This window comes from Coprinopsis cinerea, assembly GCF_000182895.1.
Source record: "Coprinopsis cinerea okayama7#130 chromosome 11 map unlocalized cont3.11, whole genome shotgun sequence".
NCBI lineage: Eukaryota > Fungi > Basidiomycota > Agaricomycetes > Agaricales > Psathyrellaceae > Coprinopsis > Coprinopsis cinerea.
In genome coordinates, this window is record NW_003307534.1 from 614,732 (window position 1) to 628,766 (window position 14,035).

The 14,035-nt window shown below is 51.6% G+C and overlaps 8 protein-coding genes across 8 annotated transcripts; 4 read left to right on the forward strand and 4 right to left on the reverse strand.

The window, feature by feature from the left end:
* Nucleotides 1–1,042: 1,042 nt before the first annotated feature.
* CC1G_12918 (hypothetical protein) lies at nucleotides 1,043–1,255 on the forward strand (the record flags this gene model as incomplete). Its single annotated transcript, XM_001839749.2, has 1 exon — nucleotides 1,043–1,255. One exon carries the CDS (start codon nucleotides 1,043–1,045, stop codon nucleotides 1,253–1,255), a length of 213 nt encoding a protein of 70 aa, XP_001839801.2.
* A 1,111-nt stretch (nucleotides 1,256–2,366) lies between these two features.
* On the forward strand, nucleotides 2,367–2,797 carry CC1G_12919 (hypothetical protein; the record flags this gene model as incomplete). Its single annotated transcript, XM_001839750.2, has 3 exons — nucleotides 2,367–2,577; nucleotides 2,643–2,705; nucleotides 2,763–2,797. 3 exons carry the CDS (start codon nucleotides 2,367–2,369, stop codon nucleotides 2,795–2,797), a joined length of 309 nt encoding a protein of 102 aa, XP_001839802.2.
* A 359-nt stretch (nucleotides 2,798–3,156) lies between these two features.
* CC1G_12920 (hypothetical protein) lies at nucleotides 3,157–3,892 on the forward strand (the record flags this gene model as incomplete). Its single annotated transcript, XM_001839751.1, has 4 exons — nucleotides 3,157–3,217; nucleotides 3,268–3,447; nucleotides 3,511–3,589; nucleotides 3,739–3,892. The coding sequence occupies 4 exons, from the start codon at nucleotides 3,157–3,159 to the stop codon at nucleotides 3,890–3,892; spliced, it is 474 nt and encodes a 157-aa protein (XP_001839803.1).
* A 127-nt stretch (nucleotides 3,893–4,019) lies between these two features.
* Nucleotides 4,020–5,382, reverse strand: CC1G_15676 (hypothetical protein; the record flags this gene model as incomplete). Its single annotated transcript, XM_002910200.1, has 6 exons — nucleotides 4,020–4,270; nucleotides 4,336–4,410; nucleotides 4,584–4,784; nucleotides 4,901–4,996; nucleotides 5,062–5,136; nucleotides 5,310–5,382. 6 exons carry the CDS (start codon nucleotides 5,380–5,382, stop codon nucleotides 4,020–4,022), a joined length of 771 nt encoding a protein of 256 aa, XP_002910246.1.
* Nucleotides 5,383–5,793: 411 nt separating this feature from the next.
* Nucleotides 5,794–6,678, reverse strand: CC1G_12884 (hypothetical protein; the record flags this gene model as incomplete). Its single annotated transcript, XM_001841417.2, has 4 exons — nucleotides 5,794–6,164; nucleotides 6,211–6,300; nucleotides 6,357–6,426; nucleotides 6,601–6,678. 4 exons carry the CDS (start codon nucleotides 6,676–6,678, stop codon nucleotides 5,794–5,796), a joined length of 609 nt encoding a protein of 202 aa, XP_001841469.2.
* Nucleotides 6,679–7,325: 647 nt separating this feature from the next.
* On the forward strand, nucleotides 7,326–8,231 carry CC1G_12885 (hypothetical protein; the record flags this gene model as incomplete). The annotated part of the gene is made up of 4 exons (XM_001841418.2): nucleotides 7,326–7,521; nucleotides 7,580–7,782; nucleotides 7,834–8,013; nucleotides 8,061–8,231. 4 exons carry the CDS (start codon nucleotides 7,326–7,328, stop codon nucleotides 8,229–8,231), a joined length of 750 nt encoding a protein of 249 aa, XP_001841470.2.
* Nucleotides 8,232–8,662: 431 nt separating this feature from the next.
* Nucleotides 8,663–10,148, reverse strand: CC1G_12886 (hypothetical protein; the record flags this gene model as incomplete). Its single annotated transcript, XM_001841419.2, has 4 exons — nucleotides 8,663–9,112; nucleotides 9,180–9,367; nucleotides 9,436–9,919; nucleotides 9,969–10,148. 4 exons carry the CDS (start codon nucleotides 10,146–10,148, stop codon nucleotides 8,663–8,665), a joined length of 1,302 nt encoding a protein of 433 aa, XP_001841471.2.
* A 154-nt stretch (nucleotides 10,149–10,302) lies between these two features.
* CC1G_15677 (hypothetical protein) lies at nucleotides 10,303–13,986 on the reverse strand (the record flags this gene model as incomplete). Its single annotated transcript, XM_002910201.1, has 10 exons — nucleotides 10,303–10,586; nucleotides 10,643–11,088; nucleotides 11,130–11,390; nucleotides 11,446–11,557; nucleotides 11,613–11,804; nucleotides 11,878–12,275; nucleotides 12,328–12,473; nucleotides 12,529–12,899; nucleotides 12,932–13,535; nucleotides 13,663–13,986. 10 exons carry the CDS (start codon nucleotides 13,984–13,986, stop codon nucleotides 10,303–10,305), a joined length of 3,138 nt encoding a protein of 1,045 aa, XP_002910247.1.
* Nucleotides 13,987–14,035: the final 49 nt, after the last annotated feature.

The following is a 14,035-nucleotide window of genomic DNA, read 5'->3' on the forward strand; positions in this document are numbered from 1 at the left end:
CGTTAGTACGTGGGGACAGTATATGACGGTGGTGTGTGTTACGAACTCCCCTATTTCCTCCATCTTACTTCCTTTGTTTCCTTCTCCACGCTCTATTTTCCCGAACCTTCCGGACTTCCGTTCCCTCCGTACTTCCGTTCCTTCCGTAGTCCCGTAATCTTTGCTTCTTCGATTCTCTCGCATCTCCGAACCCTTCGTACATCCGTTCCTCTCGTATTCCGTACTCATCGACACTCCTTACTTGCCGCTTTCACACCTTCTTTCACTCTCTTCTGAACCTCTTGGTAGCTCGCCAGTTCTACTATAAATACTGTCTCTCTGTAGTAGATATTCCTCAGCCTGTTATCAAGAACCTTTCCCTCAGAACTTCTATCGCTCTCAGCTCGATCCTCTCTGTCTGCGATAGCGACAGGCCTCTTGAACTTGATTCCAGAACCAGAACTTCGATCCAGAACTCCAGAACTCCAGAACTCCAGAACGACTGTTGGCAACGATAAGTCCTTGTTGCCCGAAGTCGTAACAGAATAACAGGCTCCTCTATCGCCGCCTTCTTCGAAAGCGCGGCCCCCTCTCTTCAACCACGGATTCAGACGACGATCTCCGAACTCCTTCGACCCCTCCCTACGGCTGCTACAACCAGCCACACGCATTCTACTCCGACAAGAAGTTCGACGTCCACCTAAACCCAGTCGGCAAGTGGATTCATTGCACCCGACAACCCTGCCCACATCGTCTATCCAAACAACCCGAAGAGTTCCCCAGTTGGGGAGTCCCCTGTGACACCGTGGAACAAACCGAATTCGATCCCGACATCGTAGAAGAATCCCTCCAGAAAGCTCTCGAATCTCGAACCGAACGAAGGAACAAACAGAAAGAAGAAAGAAGACTTCAAAAGAAGCATCAGAAAGCTACGAAGTCACCAAGGTCGAGGGGCCCTACTGAAATCGAACGAACCCTATCGGACCAACTGAAGAATCTGAACATCGACCAACCGACTCCATCGAAGAACCAAGAAGACCCTGAAACCGACTCTAATACTGACATGGCTGGAAACAATAACAGCAACACCACCAAGAACGACTCGAAGAGCGACAACGGCAAAGTCATCCCCAAGAGGTTCAACGGAAACCGCTACCACTACCAGGCATTCCGCGATGCCGTCGATCTCTTCTTCATCACAGACGACAAACACGACACCGACCAGAAGAAGATCGCCTTCGTCCCACAATATTACATAGACCTCTACATATGGTAGATATGCCACCTGACCTGTTCAAATACATTGACCGGCTATGTCCAGCCAACCAGCTGACCACCCCCCCTGGCATAAGTGGCCAATGTCAGCTGACACCACCATGTAGTGTAACCACGATATGTCAGCTGGCCTGTCAGCTGGCCTGTAGTTTCAGCCGGAAGGGCCAGAGCCATCTGGTTTGACCCCCATAGCCCATCCATTATCCACTAGAGTCGGCTGACCACCCAAATTCCGCATAACTGTATTAGGCCAGCTGACGCCTCTTTTGGCGGATTGAAAGCCTGCCAACATGACAACCCAGCTCACCTAGGTTACTAAATGGTATCTCGCATTGACCCCTTAGGTGAGCTCATGCCCTGGCTTCGGGTCCCCCAAGTCGGCTGACCTATCCATCCCATAGTGCTGCGCCCGCAACAGCCGACCCAAAACCTCGCATGCCGCTCGAAGGCTAAACGTTCCTCTGCCCAACCGGATCCCAGAATCTGTTCAATAGTACGGTTTTGCACGTGCCGCTTTAGCTACAATACTACCTCCTCCGCCGATCGAGCGAGGTCAACCACCCTGCGCATTGACCGTATAGATGGGCGGACACCCCCTACCTTCAAGCGCCTTGGCGCGCCGACCTAACGTCCCTACGAAAAAGGGTGTTCCTGGGTAAGCGTAGGCACAATTTTGTTCGGTGCCTTATACCAGCTGACCCACCCTGGACGAGTTTGACGTCCGTAAGAGCAATACGTCTGCCGACGACCTCCACCTGATCGCCCTACCACAGCGGACTTAATACCCTTTTGGCCAATTCTCCCCCTGTTGTTGGCGGTCACTTACCGCCTTAAATACAGCGGTTACCAACCGCCTTAAATACAGCGGTTACCAACCGCCTTAAATACAGCGGTTACCAACCGCCTTACATACGGCGGTTACCTACGCCTTACATACCAGTCCAATATCGGCTATTTTGCATCGGCGGCTAAACCACCATCCGCCTTACCGCCGACCGGCATATTGACTAGCACAGCCTCTCCGACTCGGTGATGTATTAATCTTCCGTTTTCCCTCTTTCCACCTTCATACACCTACTCTCTGTGGCCACCTTTGCTCACGCACAGGGAAAATGTCTTCCAAACGCTCGAAACACAGAAACCAGAAATCTACAAACAACGAAAGGCCAAACCGTCACCCCTCAACTGCAGTCCCTCCATCGAAGACACCCTCTTCGAACCCTCCATCTCGATGGCGATACGTCGAGTTGCCTGAAACGCCGCCACCAAAACCATCGCTTGCGCGCACCAGAATTAGGAAAAACAGGAGACCCAGTTTGGACAGTGAGTGTTTGCACCTTACGCTGGGCATGACGATACTTTATTCACTGACCGAGCCATTTCTATAGAAGTTGACGACCCTGACACAGACTCCTCAACGGAGTACCTTCCATTTCCAAAGAGGCGCAAGGGTAAGTCCTGTCAGACATACCTTTCCCATGCGAGCGTACAACTCACATACATCCCAGGCACCCCTGTTACCGATGATGGCCTTAGTCCCTAACACTGCATATCTCTATACTAGATCGTAATTAGCCACAAATGCAATAACGAGTAACATTTCCCATTCTTCAACACCTCTGTTCGGCTCGTCCGAGATCGTAAAAAGCGCCGGCGGTTACTTACATACCAGCGGCTACCGCCGCTAACCGACTTACATCCTTTCGCATTCTTCAACACTGTCCGGCTCGTCCGAGATTGTAATAAGCCCCGGCGGTTACATGCCAGCGGCTACCGCCGCTAACCGACTTACATGCATAAGAGCGGGCCGTAACTCTTAACACCCACCTGGCCAAAGCCTTAAAGACATATACTTAAAAGATACAGAATCCCTAGCTCCCCACTGTCTCATACCAATCTCCCATGTGCGAGTGTCTCCAAATCCGCATCGACAAACTCGAGGCGCGGTGCAAGCAGATATCAAGTAAGTATCTAAGTATGTCTTGTTGCGGAGTTCACTGATCCCTCCCTCAGCCCTTCGCCGAATAATCAGAGAAAAGACTGGGGTCCAGGATGGTGGCATAATCGTCCGTGATCCTGCTACGAGCTACGACGATGATGGAGCGCGATTAATACAGGTTCAGTTGAAGGCGGAGCTTGACGCTGCTCTTGCGTTGGCGAATGAAATACCTGAACGTGCGGCTTTGCATTTCAGTATGTTCCAATGAACCATTTATTTTCGGTCAGTTCTTGGGCAGGTTTTGACGCAAGCCATAGACGCGAAGGACAAGGAAACCATGCATCTTTCAGATCTCGACGGCCTCAACCTTTCCGAACTCATTCAATTCCCAGCAAAGTGCGTTCCAGATCTTCAGAACACCAATCAGTACCACAAGAAGTTTCTAATGTACACTCAGGTCTAATGAAGGCGTGGGCAGGAGTCGAAAAACTCCTCCTAGAGTCGTATCTCAGGAGGTCCACCAGAGATCGTACCCCACTGTACAGGAAGATAGAAACCCCTCATATTCGCCTCCTTCGCCAACTCATCAAGGACTTTGCAGCCGAGGCCCTACATGGAGGCTGGAAGCTCATCGGACAGGTTGAAGCGCTCCTCGTCGAAGTATCCTCAGCGGAACTGTTTGAATTCCCGTCATCTTAGTCCATACGAGGGGAGTTAATGCGCAGTCATGTAATCTCAATCTATCCGTTCTCTACGTGATATAACAAACGCCGATCAATTTTCCCTTCCCGCCGTATATCTATCTACCCTCTGATGACCATGTTTCCTAGCGGTGGACGCCGTACGAAGAAAGAATTATAGACCTAAGTTCCAGCGCCCCCAGGTATGTAGCCCGTGCCTTTTCCTCAACTTCCAATTCGAACATCGCCATTTTCCCGTCCTCTTCCTCCTCCACCCGCTTTCGGTCTTTCTCAGCCATATTACGTCGCGGGTCTTCCACCGCGATAAGTGCTTCATACTTTCTCATTTTACACAAGTCGACCTGGCTTTCCTGCTCGGACCAGGCCATAATGACCTCTATCCATTGCCGGCGGCCTTCGTTAGACACGGATTATCGCCTCATGGATGACCCATCTACACACCTTGAATCTCGGAAAACACCGTATCCAATTTACGGTGCCGATTGGGCAAGGTATCGTTCCCGATGACCGCCAGACCTTCTAGGAGAGTCAGCATTGTTACCGCCGCTTTGATTATGCCGGCTATATACCTCGGATTCCCAAAAATACTGAATTCCCATCAGACGGATCCTGCTTAACCATCGGTGACCCTTCCACTTCCGAACAATCCATCTGAATACGCACTAAGACAGCATCTGACGTGCACTCACCCCGCGATACCTCGGCGGCGCAACTCGCCAACAACTTCGTATTTTCTTCCAAATTTCCCAACGCTCTTGACATAAACTGCTTGCTCTCCTCCAAGGGATCGTAAGGGTCTGAATCTGCAATCCAATAACCCTGCGATCTAAGAGCCTCTCGCCGCTCCTCCCTTGTTTGCGACTCTAGCTTCCATATCAACTCCTCGTTGGCTTTTTTGAAATAGTGAGATTAGGGCAGCATCGTACGCGAAGGCGGAAAAATGTACCTTTAACCGAGTCGAAGTAAGTCTTGGCGAGAGAGAGCCAACGACGACAGCACAACGAACTGCAAGTAATTGTTTGCACCGCGATAAGTGCTTCATACTTTCTCATTTTACACAAGTCGACCTGGCTTTCCTGCTCGGACCAGGCCATAATGACCTCTATCCATTGCCGGCGGCCTTCGTTAGACACGGATTATCGCCTCATGGATGACCCATCTACACACCTTGAATCTCGGAAAACACCGTATCCAATTTACGGTGCCGATTGGGCAAGGTATCGTTCCCGATGACCGCCAGACCTTCTAGGAGAGTCAGCATTGTTACCGCCGCTTTGATTATGCCGGCTATATACCTCGGATTCCCAAAAATACTGAATTCCCATCAGACGGATCCTGCTTAACCATCGGTGACCCTTCCACTTCCGAACAATCCATCTGAATACGCACTAAGACAGCATCTGACGTGCACTCACCCCGCGATACCTCGGCGGCGCAACTCGCCAACAACTTCGTATTTTCTTCCAAATTTCCCAACGCTCTTGACATAAACTGCTTGCTCTCCTCCAAGGGATCGTAAGGGTCTGAATCTGCAATCCAATAACCCTGCGATCTAAGAGCCTCTCGCCGCTCCTCCCTTGTTTGCGACTCTAGCTTCCATATCAACTCCTCGTTGGCTTTTTTGAAATAGTGAGATTAGGGCAGCATCGTACGCGAAGGCGGAAAAATGTACCTTTAACCGAGTCGAAGTAAGTCTTGGCGAGAGAGAGCCAACGACGACAGCACAACGAACTGCAAGTAATTGTTTGCTCTAGGTTGCGATGGACAGAGATAGTGCGGCAAACAAAGGGTTCAGCCATCATGCGCGCTCGATGAATTCAGGGACCCACGCCTTCACACTTTATATATAACCCGGTGCCAATATACCCCAGTGATATATTTAGTCGGTGACAGCAACGATTACATATCCTTAAGCACACGTTTGGCCATCTCCTCCCAATTGCCGACGAGAGTAAGCTGCTGATGTAGGGTCTTGCAGGCCGCAGAGAGGGATATAACCTTTTGCCTGACCTCCTTCAGTTCAGGACTGAGAATCTCCTCTGCGTTATCTCCTAACTCGCACTCCAGTTCGGTCTGCAACCCTGCCAAGGCCTCGGTAAGATCCTCTGACCATCTGACTGTTTCTCCAGACCCTATTTTCGCTACGGCCAACGATTCCCCCAGAAGTGCAAAGAGCCTCTTGAATATCACCCCGTTGGCCTCGGCGTCTGCGGACTTGACCCGCCGTTTCTTGGATCGTAGTCTAGTTCCTTCTTCGTCACTGGTCCCGTCTATGTATCATCAATGGCCGTCCGTGAACTTGGATGCGCAGCCTACCTCCATCAGCGCTTCGTTTCGACAAGCGCTCCGTTTGGTTGACATTCAATGATTGCGCAGAATGGTGGGTATTCGTAGATGCTGAAGGATCTGGAGGGCCAAAACCTCAGTATATGTCAGACAAAAAGAGACAAAGCGGAACACACGCATTTCCAATGAACCAGAGGGGAACGACAAACAAGGGAAGGATGAGAGGCCTGTTGGGATAGGTTCTCTCTATATGATCAGATTTCCAGGTCGGGGTTTGAAACCAGGGCGCCTTCCCCAGCGGTTATAGTCGATGTTAAACGCCGCCGCTTATGAGTATTGTCGATAAGAACGGTCGCTTTCAGATACCGCCGGTAGTACGTACAGCCACATCGTGTCGTTTGTGATCGAGCGGTCGCTTACCCGGTGTCCCTCACCGTTCAATGAATTCTCATCACAATTGTTCAGGTCGGCGGTGCCTTGACCGGATATCGCTGACATATGACATGCACGATATTGCCGCCGCTCAATGTTAAGGATACTTTACACGGTCCCAAGCATCGCCCTAGTCACACCTAAGCTTAATCGAGAACTAAGCCGAATCGTCGTCCGCAGTTCTTCGATAGTTTGGCGCAGATGCCACACCGTTGCTGCCGATATTAATTCCCGTCGAGTACTACCAGGAAAGGTGACAGATTCCACCTGTTCCATGGCGGCAAAGTTCGCTATCACTTTATCCACCAGGTCCCACATCTCCAGATGCGCTATGAAGTCGATTGTTAGTTCTTATGGTTCTCAGCAACCAGACATTGAATCTCTACCGTGTAACAGAGGCTCGACAAGCCCTTTCCAATATATCCACTCCTCGTAGGTCAGGTCAATGCAATTGGCTGCCGCTCTGTCCATCATAACACGAGATCTCAGACTATCTATATACCCAGTCTCAGTCCCGTTTCCTTGAGCAAAGGTTGTCTGACTCTTACCTTTTCGAGGATGCACCAGTCGTCGTTGACGATGAAAACTTGACGAGGATTCTGAAGAGCACGTTCTATGTATGTATTGCGTTAGGTCCTTGTTACATAATCCAGTCCAACACCCAGTCGAACATCCAGATTGGCGGCTTGAGCGACCTGATCCTCCTGTCCAGAATGGATTCGACTCGCCCCCCCCTTTCTCCTGGCACTCGGTTAATCCATCGACTCGCCAGATATATCCTACGTCTCCTCCGTGAACAACTCTTCCCAGGTCACCCGCCCACGCCTTGGCCTAAAGACATCCCCATCCGCCTCCAGGTCGAGTGTCACCAGATCGTTGCCGTTGTCGTCAAAGCATTCCTGAATGCAGGTAAGTAATCAGTTGGCCCCTTATCGGTCTAACCAAGTTCTCACATGAAGTATAACAGAGCATTTGGCGTGGGCGCTCCATGATTACAAGGTACAGAAAGGAAAACTCACAGCCGCGGAATTACTGGCTCGCTTTCCACCTGCATCGCGACAAAAGGGCGACGGAACTCCCTATATCAAGGACGAACCTTTCATTGTGGTCGATTCAGTCGGTCGCATTCTTTTATGGTACCTCCCCAACATCGTTTCAAGCGCACGACAGGTAGGTTCTTCCATTGTGGCCCTGTTCGACAGTCTTCTGACGGGGAGCAAGGCCGTCATCTTAGAAGCGATATCTTGGCTGTCATTCGACGCGCCCGAAACCCCCCTTCTGACGAAACCTTGCGAATTCCGAAGACATGAAGGGACCTTCACACCTTCCGGCCCTCTTGTAAGAAGCGGGGTGGCAACATTTGCTTCCTGTTGGCCTGTGCCGATGAAATCTAGAGACCAGGTTAGTTCTGCGCTGCGTCGTTGTTGCCAATTTTAACCGTCGAATAGAAAGATCCCTCGTCGTCTCTGAGGCCCTCCACCACCTTCAGCGATCCTCGTAACGGTGGCCTAGAGTTCCTCGAAGAAGGTTTCCGAAAGCATGGCCATCCTGGGTGCTATCTTGGCCGCCGTGTCACCCCGCCCAGTTCGAAGCTGGGCTTGACGTTCTTGCGCATCTGAATGCAGGGAGCATCGTAACCCAGGAGCCTGCCTTGCTTCGACAGGTTCTTGAACTTTGGTCAACTCCATTCACGGCCTTTTCGGTTGTCAACAACCGTGATACATGGCTTCATCTCGACCCCAAATCACCACCCCGGGCGTACGACTTGCTTTACACAGGAGGACGTTACAGCGACGCTAGGTTCGAGGTACCATCCCTGGGCCTGAGATGTCGGTACAACCCTGGAACGGTCGTCGCCTTACTCGCCGCTCTGTTCGAACACGGCATATCCCCGGTTGTAGGGGACCGCGTAGGCATTTCCCAGTTCTTTCGTCAGGTCATGATAGAGCAGGTTCCCTGCTCCCGCCTACCCACCACCATGTACTTCGCGGATTTTCTCAACCTTTTCAGTAGTGATTATTACTTCAAGGACTAATCTAATATGGCACCGTTATTCCATTGCCCGCCACTCTGAATTCCACCGCCCGTCAATCTTATCGGTCACCCTAAGAGCCTCGGTCACCCATTCCTCCGTACTCGTCCATTCGTTGAGGGTGCCCTCCATAAACTCCAGCCTTTTACTCAACAGGTAGCGTGCATCGTCGAGATCCGCAGCGGACGAAGGAATTTCGGCGGGCGGGGGATACGAGCCCGAATCGTCGTCGTCCCTTTCGAAGTCGCTTGAAGCGAGCATCTTCCCCCACTCCACGTCGGAGTCCAGTTGGTACGGCGGTCTTCCGAACGCCTCGTAAACGGTGCCGTCAAACAAACGCTCTAGGCTCCAATCGCCGGTTTCCATTATGTTTATAAGGCGAGCTAGGACCGGGTTACACGGCTGAACCGGGTTTCTGCTCTCGCTGTGGAGGAGCAAGCACTTCATGTACGTCGTCCAAAGTCTTACCTGCGTTTGTAGTAAGCCCCGAGTGCTTTAATAACAATAGCCCAGACAACAGAAACACAATAATTACCGCTTCGTAGTCCACCACTTTGAACATGGCTGCTTTCCGGGCTGGAGTTAAATCAAGCCCTTTCGCACGAGCGGCGGCGGCAATGATACGATTTGCCGTTCTTTGGTGAACACAAAAGGTGTGATAAGTGTCACCACCCAGAGAAGGCTTCTCAAGGCACGTCGACAAAAATGCGCGCAATAGAGAATCTGAAAGGCAATTAATATTACTGATAATCTCGTGTAGCTTTACTTTCAAAGGGGCAAAACACATTTACTTTTCTCGATTTGACCCAAATGATCCTGTTCCTGCTCGTATTCCTCCAACGTTCTCTTCACCCGTTGAATGGCGTTGCGATTCTCCTCCAAATCCTGCTCGATCAGGTCGAGGGACGACTTAACAAGCGACCTGGCTTCTCTCAGCGCTGAGATCCCCAGTTCACGAAGGACCAGACGGGTAGACGGCGTTCCGGGGAGATGGGGAGGTAGATATGCGCTCTGCTGCCGCCACATTTGGATGAGACCGTTGAGGTTCGGGAACACCCTCTCGGCGCCTGGTTGCCACCATGCCTCTCTGTAGAGACTCAACTTGGCATCTCGGAGCCCTTCCCCTCCCTCCACAGCTACCTCGAGCATCCACATATCCAGTTCACCCTCCACATCCCCAAAGCAAACGGGGAAAATCTTGCGAAAAGCTGGCGGCGGAGTAATGGAGTGAGGATTCCTGACGGCGGCGGCGGTGTAGATCATCATTCCATTGATCTGGTGCACAGCGGTGAGCTCGGTCCTTCGAGAAAGCGTTAATCTGTACCAATTCCCCGCGTAGACACTCCCTAAAGGCCCGTCGCTCTTCTTCCGGCATCAGGTCACGTAACACCAGATAGCTTCCACCGGCGGCCCTGAGCCGGCTTGAGGTGTAATCCAGTAGGTCCTGTAATCCGATTTGGCTGATATCGCGCAAAGCTTTAATGCTGACTGCGAATTCGGTCATTGAGGGAGGCACACGTCAAAAAGTATGGGGAAGTCGACAAAGCGAATGAGCCCCTGGGTCCAAGATTTAATGCCCTTTTCACGACACAGATTCGCCCGTTTGATATCACGCCGGCGCACACGGGTGCGCAAGATGACGTCACCAACTAAATATATTATCCGATCGCGGCTGCGTTGGTCGTCAGTTGCTCCGCCGTTTCCTGAGCGCTTTTGAAGGACCTCCTGGCCTCGCAAGCCAGAAGCCTCCACATTTCAGCTTGACGGTAAGCGTAGGCGCGATGTCCAGGTCTGTTACCGCTCATGTCTGCCCAGCCCAAACAAATCTTTTCCTTCCGATCGAAGAAGTTGAGCATCCAACCCATCTCACAACGTATGAGAGTGTTCTCCTCCTTCCATCTGTCTAAACGAGCCTTGGCTCTTATCCAGTTAACTCTGTATACTATCGAGTGGGTTAGAGTTTGCCAATCACCACGAGTATCGTTTTTTTGGACGTACACTCGCTGAGGTACGTGGAGTTTTCCGAATCCCCCTTGACATCCACGCTCCAAATCCACGATAAAGATAATTTCGATTGACCGGGTGCGTTGGGTTGATAGACCGCCGTAATTGCCTTAGTATCCTCTTTACGAATCGCCTTAAAGCGGTCCAGTATCGATGGTTTGGCGCGCAGTCTCGTTAAAGCCCATCTGGCGTGGTTGTAAAGGCGCAGATGATGTCGCATGTTGGAGTCGGCGGCCTTTATGGACTGATAGCCGCGGGTTTTTTGTTTCTTCCCTTGCGCTAAACGGATGTCGGATCGATAGAGGAAAGACTTGTGTCCTATTTCCGTTCTGATGCCCTCCAGAGCATCGTTCGCCTGGGCGATTCGTAAATGGATCTCTTTCTTTCTGGCCCTTTTCATAGCCGGCGGGAGGGACGGCGAATGAGGATGGTAAAGGTACCTCCACGTCCCTCAACGTCACAGTCTTCAGAGTTGACGAACGGGTTATCTTCCTCTGCTGATGCTCCTCTAACGTCGTCGATATCTGAATCGTCTGGGTCCTCGTTGTCGATTTCAGGCGCGGCATCAGGAGGTCTTTCGTACGCTCCAAATTCGACCGACGGGAACAGGCCAACGGCAGTGGAAACGAACGCATCGAGGTCGGCTTGGAGGCGCTCTCGTTTCTCCGCAAGTTCGACGAGCTGGAGATCCGTCCTAAGTTCGTCTCGGGGAAGGCCCTTGACGAACGATTTAAGTAGTAGTCTGGATTGTCATTTCCAGCTTAGCGGTACCCGATAACTCGATCGATCGTACTTACTGGGATTCCTGTATCTTCAGCCCCCGAGTCAGCCATGACGTTACGCCGACATCCTGGTGACCCTCCTGCTCACTGACCATCAGTTCGTGTTGAACCTGGGATCTTGACGGGGCTGGATGATAAAGTTTTAATGTTTGTAAACCATGAATGTTCGATAAGGTCCCTACGCTTGTCGATGGTCACATTCAGGATGTCCATAGCACCGACGTCAGTCAACCGCCCTTCCAGAGCTTTATCGAGTTGCCCCTTCCAGGAGGTGCGCTGTGCGGTACTGGCAGTTGCGTCAAGTAACTCGAAGGCCTCGGTGGCCTTCATCAGTTCCTTCTCGCTTTTGACATAGTGCCCGCCCAGCTGAAGTACTACCGGGTTGATCGTTGTTACGTTAGCCACTGGGCGGCGGTACCCGCAATAAGAGCAAGGTGGTAGACATACCTAGGTTGATCATCTTCTTAAAATTGCTATCCGCAATCAAGGCGTCTAGGACTTCAGTTCGGTGTGCCAGCGTCATTGTTTGAGTCGGTTTCGCCGCCTCGTTCAGCACTGACCAGAGTGATTCCAAAATCTCCCCAGCCGTCCAACCTGAGCCCTCGATAAATAGCGGGGAGTGCCTCGCAAAACACCTCTCTTGATGTCCGAAAACGTGGAACTTTCCTATGCCGAAAACCAGTTCCAATGAGTCCCAATGCGTAAGGTACCTCCCTTCCTTGAGGCGCTTCGCCAGATGAAGGTGATATTGGCAAGCGATGTCGTAGAGGAGATTTAACCGCTTCGCCTTTGATGCGCCGGTCGATATAATTGCACCGCACAAGCCATAATCCATGTTCATTTGTCTGGTGGCCGATATCCGTGAGCGGAATTCTGAGACAGAAAGAAGACATGTACCGTTCTCCCTTTTGAAAGTCGACTACACTACCAGGAGCGAATGCCCCGTGACGAGAGCACGCAAATGCACCGACGCCAGTGACGTCGCAGCCCTTGTGAGTTTTAGACCGATCCTCCACTGCTCGATGTTCGTGACAAGTTGGAGCCTGAAAGCAACAGGCATCAGCAACATGTATGACAACTCGGGATGTACAATGTGACCTCTTTCTTTTCGTTCGTAGACTTGATGTGCTTTGCATACCGGGTACGTTCCACTAGGTATCCTTCTCCGCGCTTCAACCATACATCTTCGTCTCCCTTTTGCTTCCGATGAACAAGACTGAAATTGCCGTCGGCGACGAGCGTAACATAGTACTTCCACTGTTCGGGATCGTCCCTCCAATCCGCTGGCAAGTTGACATCCGGTTGTGGGCAGGCGGCACAATAAAGTGCCATTTCTCCCTCCTCTGGCGCTCTCCCCAGGTGACTGAACCCGTGTCGCTTCAACTCCTTGAGACGCCGCCACTCGCGACTGCACCGAAGGAGCTCCCTGTACCGATCCTGTTGGACGCAGGTACCATGTAGGTTAGACCCTATCCACGCCATGAGAAGACGGATAACTCACGGGAACCTTTTTTGGAAACGCCTGTGTTCGTGAGCCGTCGCAACTTGGAGTAATAATGAAATGCTGAGGTGTTACATTCAAGGTTCTGGAGTAGATAGTCGTCCAGAAGTTGAAACGTGAACGCGCTACGGGCTTCCTTGTATGATGTGGGATAAAGGTCAAATCGTAAAAGCTGTATATCGTTGTCGGCGGCGTCGTGGCAGGAGCAGAAGCGAACAGGGAGGTGGTGGATACCGGTAAGATGAACCACCACAATGACACTGATGTCGTCCTCCCAGACACGCTTGTCAGGTTTGGCACCGTAAGTACAGTCGTCAGGTTCGGGTAGAGCATCGGGGGCATCGGAGAGGGTTGCCCTGTCCTGGTCACACCGACCGGATGGACACAGACTGAGAATAAGACCGGTACGCCAGAGCCAAGACGGTGTGAAGTGGGTCTTGTTCCACACTTCGACCCGATGGAATGGGTTCCGTCGGTGACTGTCCTTACAGCACTCGGTACACAAAAGTGGTCGCCCAAAGCAAATGTTTGCACCTCCACAGAACTCGGGAACTAGGGTCAAGGCAAAGGGAGCACTCCGGTTTCTGTAGAGACATTGCGCCCTCTACGATCTCCCCGAGGTAGGTGTTCTGTTTGGTCTCCTTCCATTCGCGCAGGTATTCGTTCGAAGACTGTGAACCGGTCAGCCCCCCGACGTTATCAGAGCAGTATCGAATTCAAAAGAAACTTACATTGGCTTTTCCGATCACGTCTCTATCCGATACTTCAAAAGGAATGAAGACATCGCCAGAGTTGCCCCAATCCATCTCGTTCCCAGGACCCGCCCTTGCGCTAGCTGCGGCCGAAGCCAAAAGTTCCTCGACGCGGCTACGTTGTCCTCCTGACTTTGAACCACTCTGAGAAAGCGCCCTCTTATTTTTAGGGGTAGTGAAGGTGGTCGGCACCAGCTGGATTTTGGCCGAGTTTCGTCTTGTTTTAACCAGCTTGGCCTTGTAGGCGTAAACCTTTTCAGGCGGCTCGCACTCATAACGGCGGACGTTGCCTCGACGATTCATGCCTACACGGAGTGTGAGCAAAACAAACGTGTCAGTGGGCAGAAGGAAG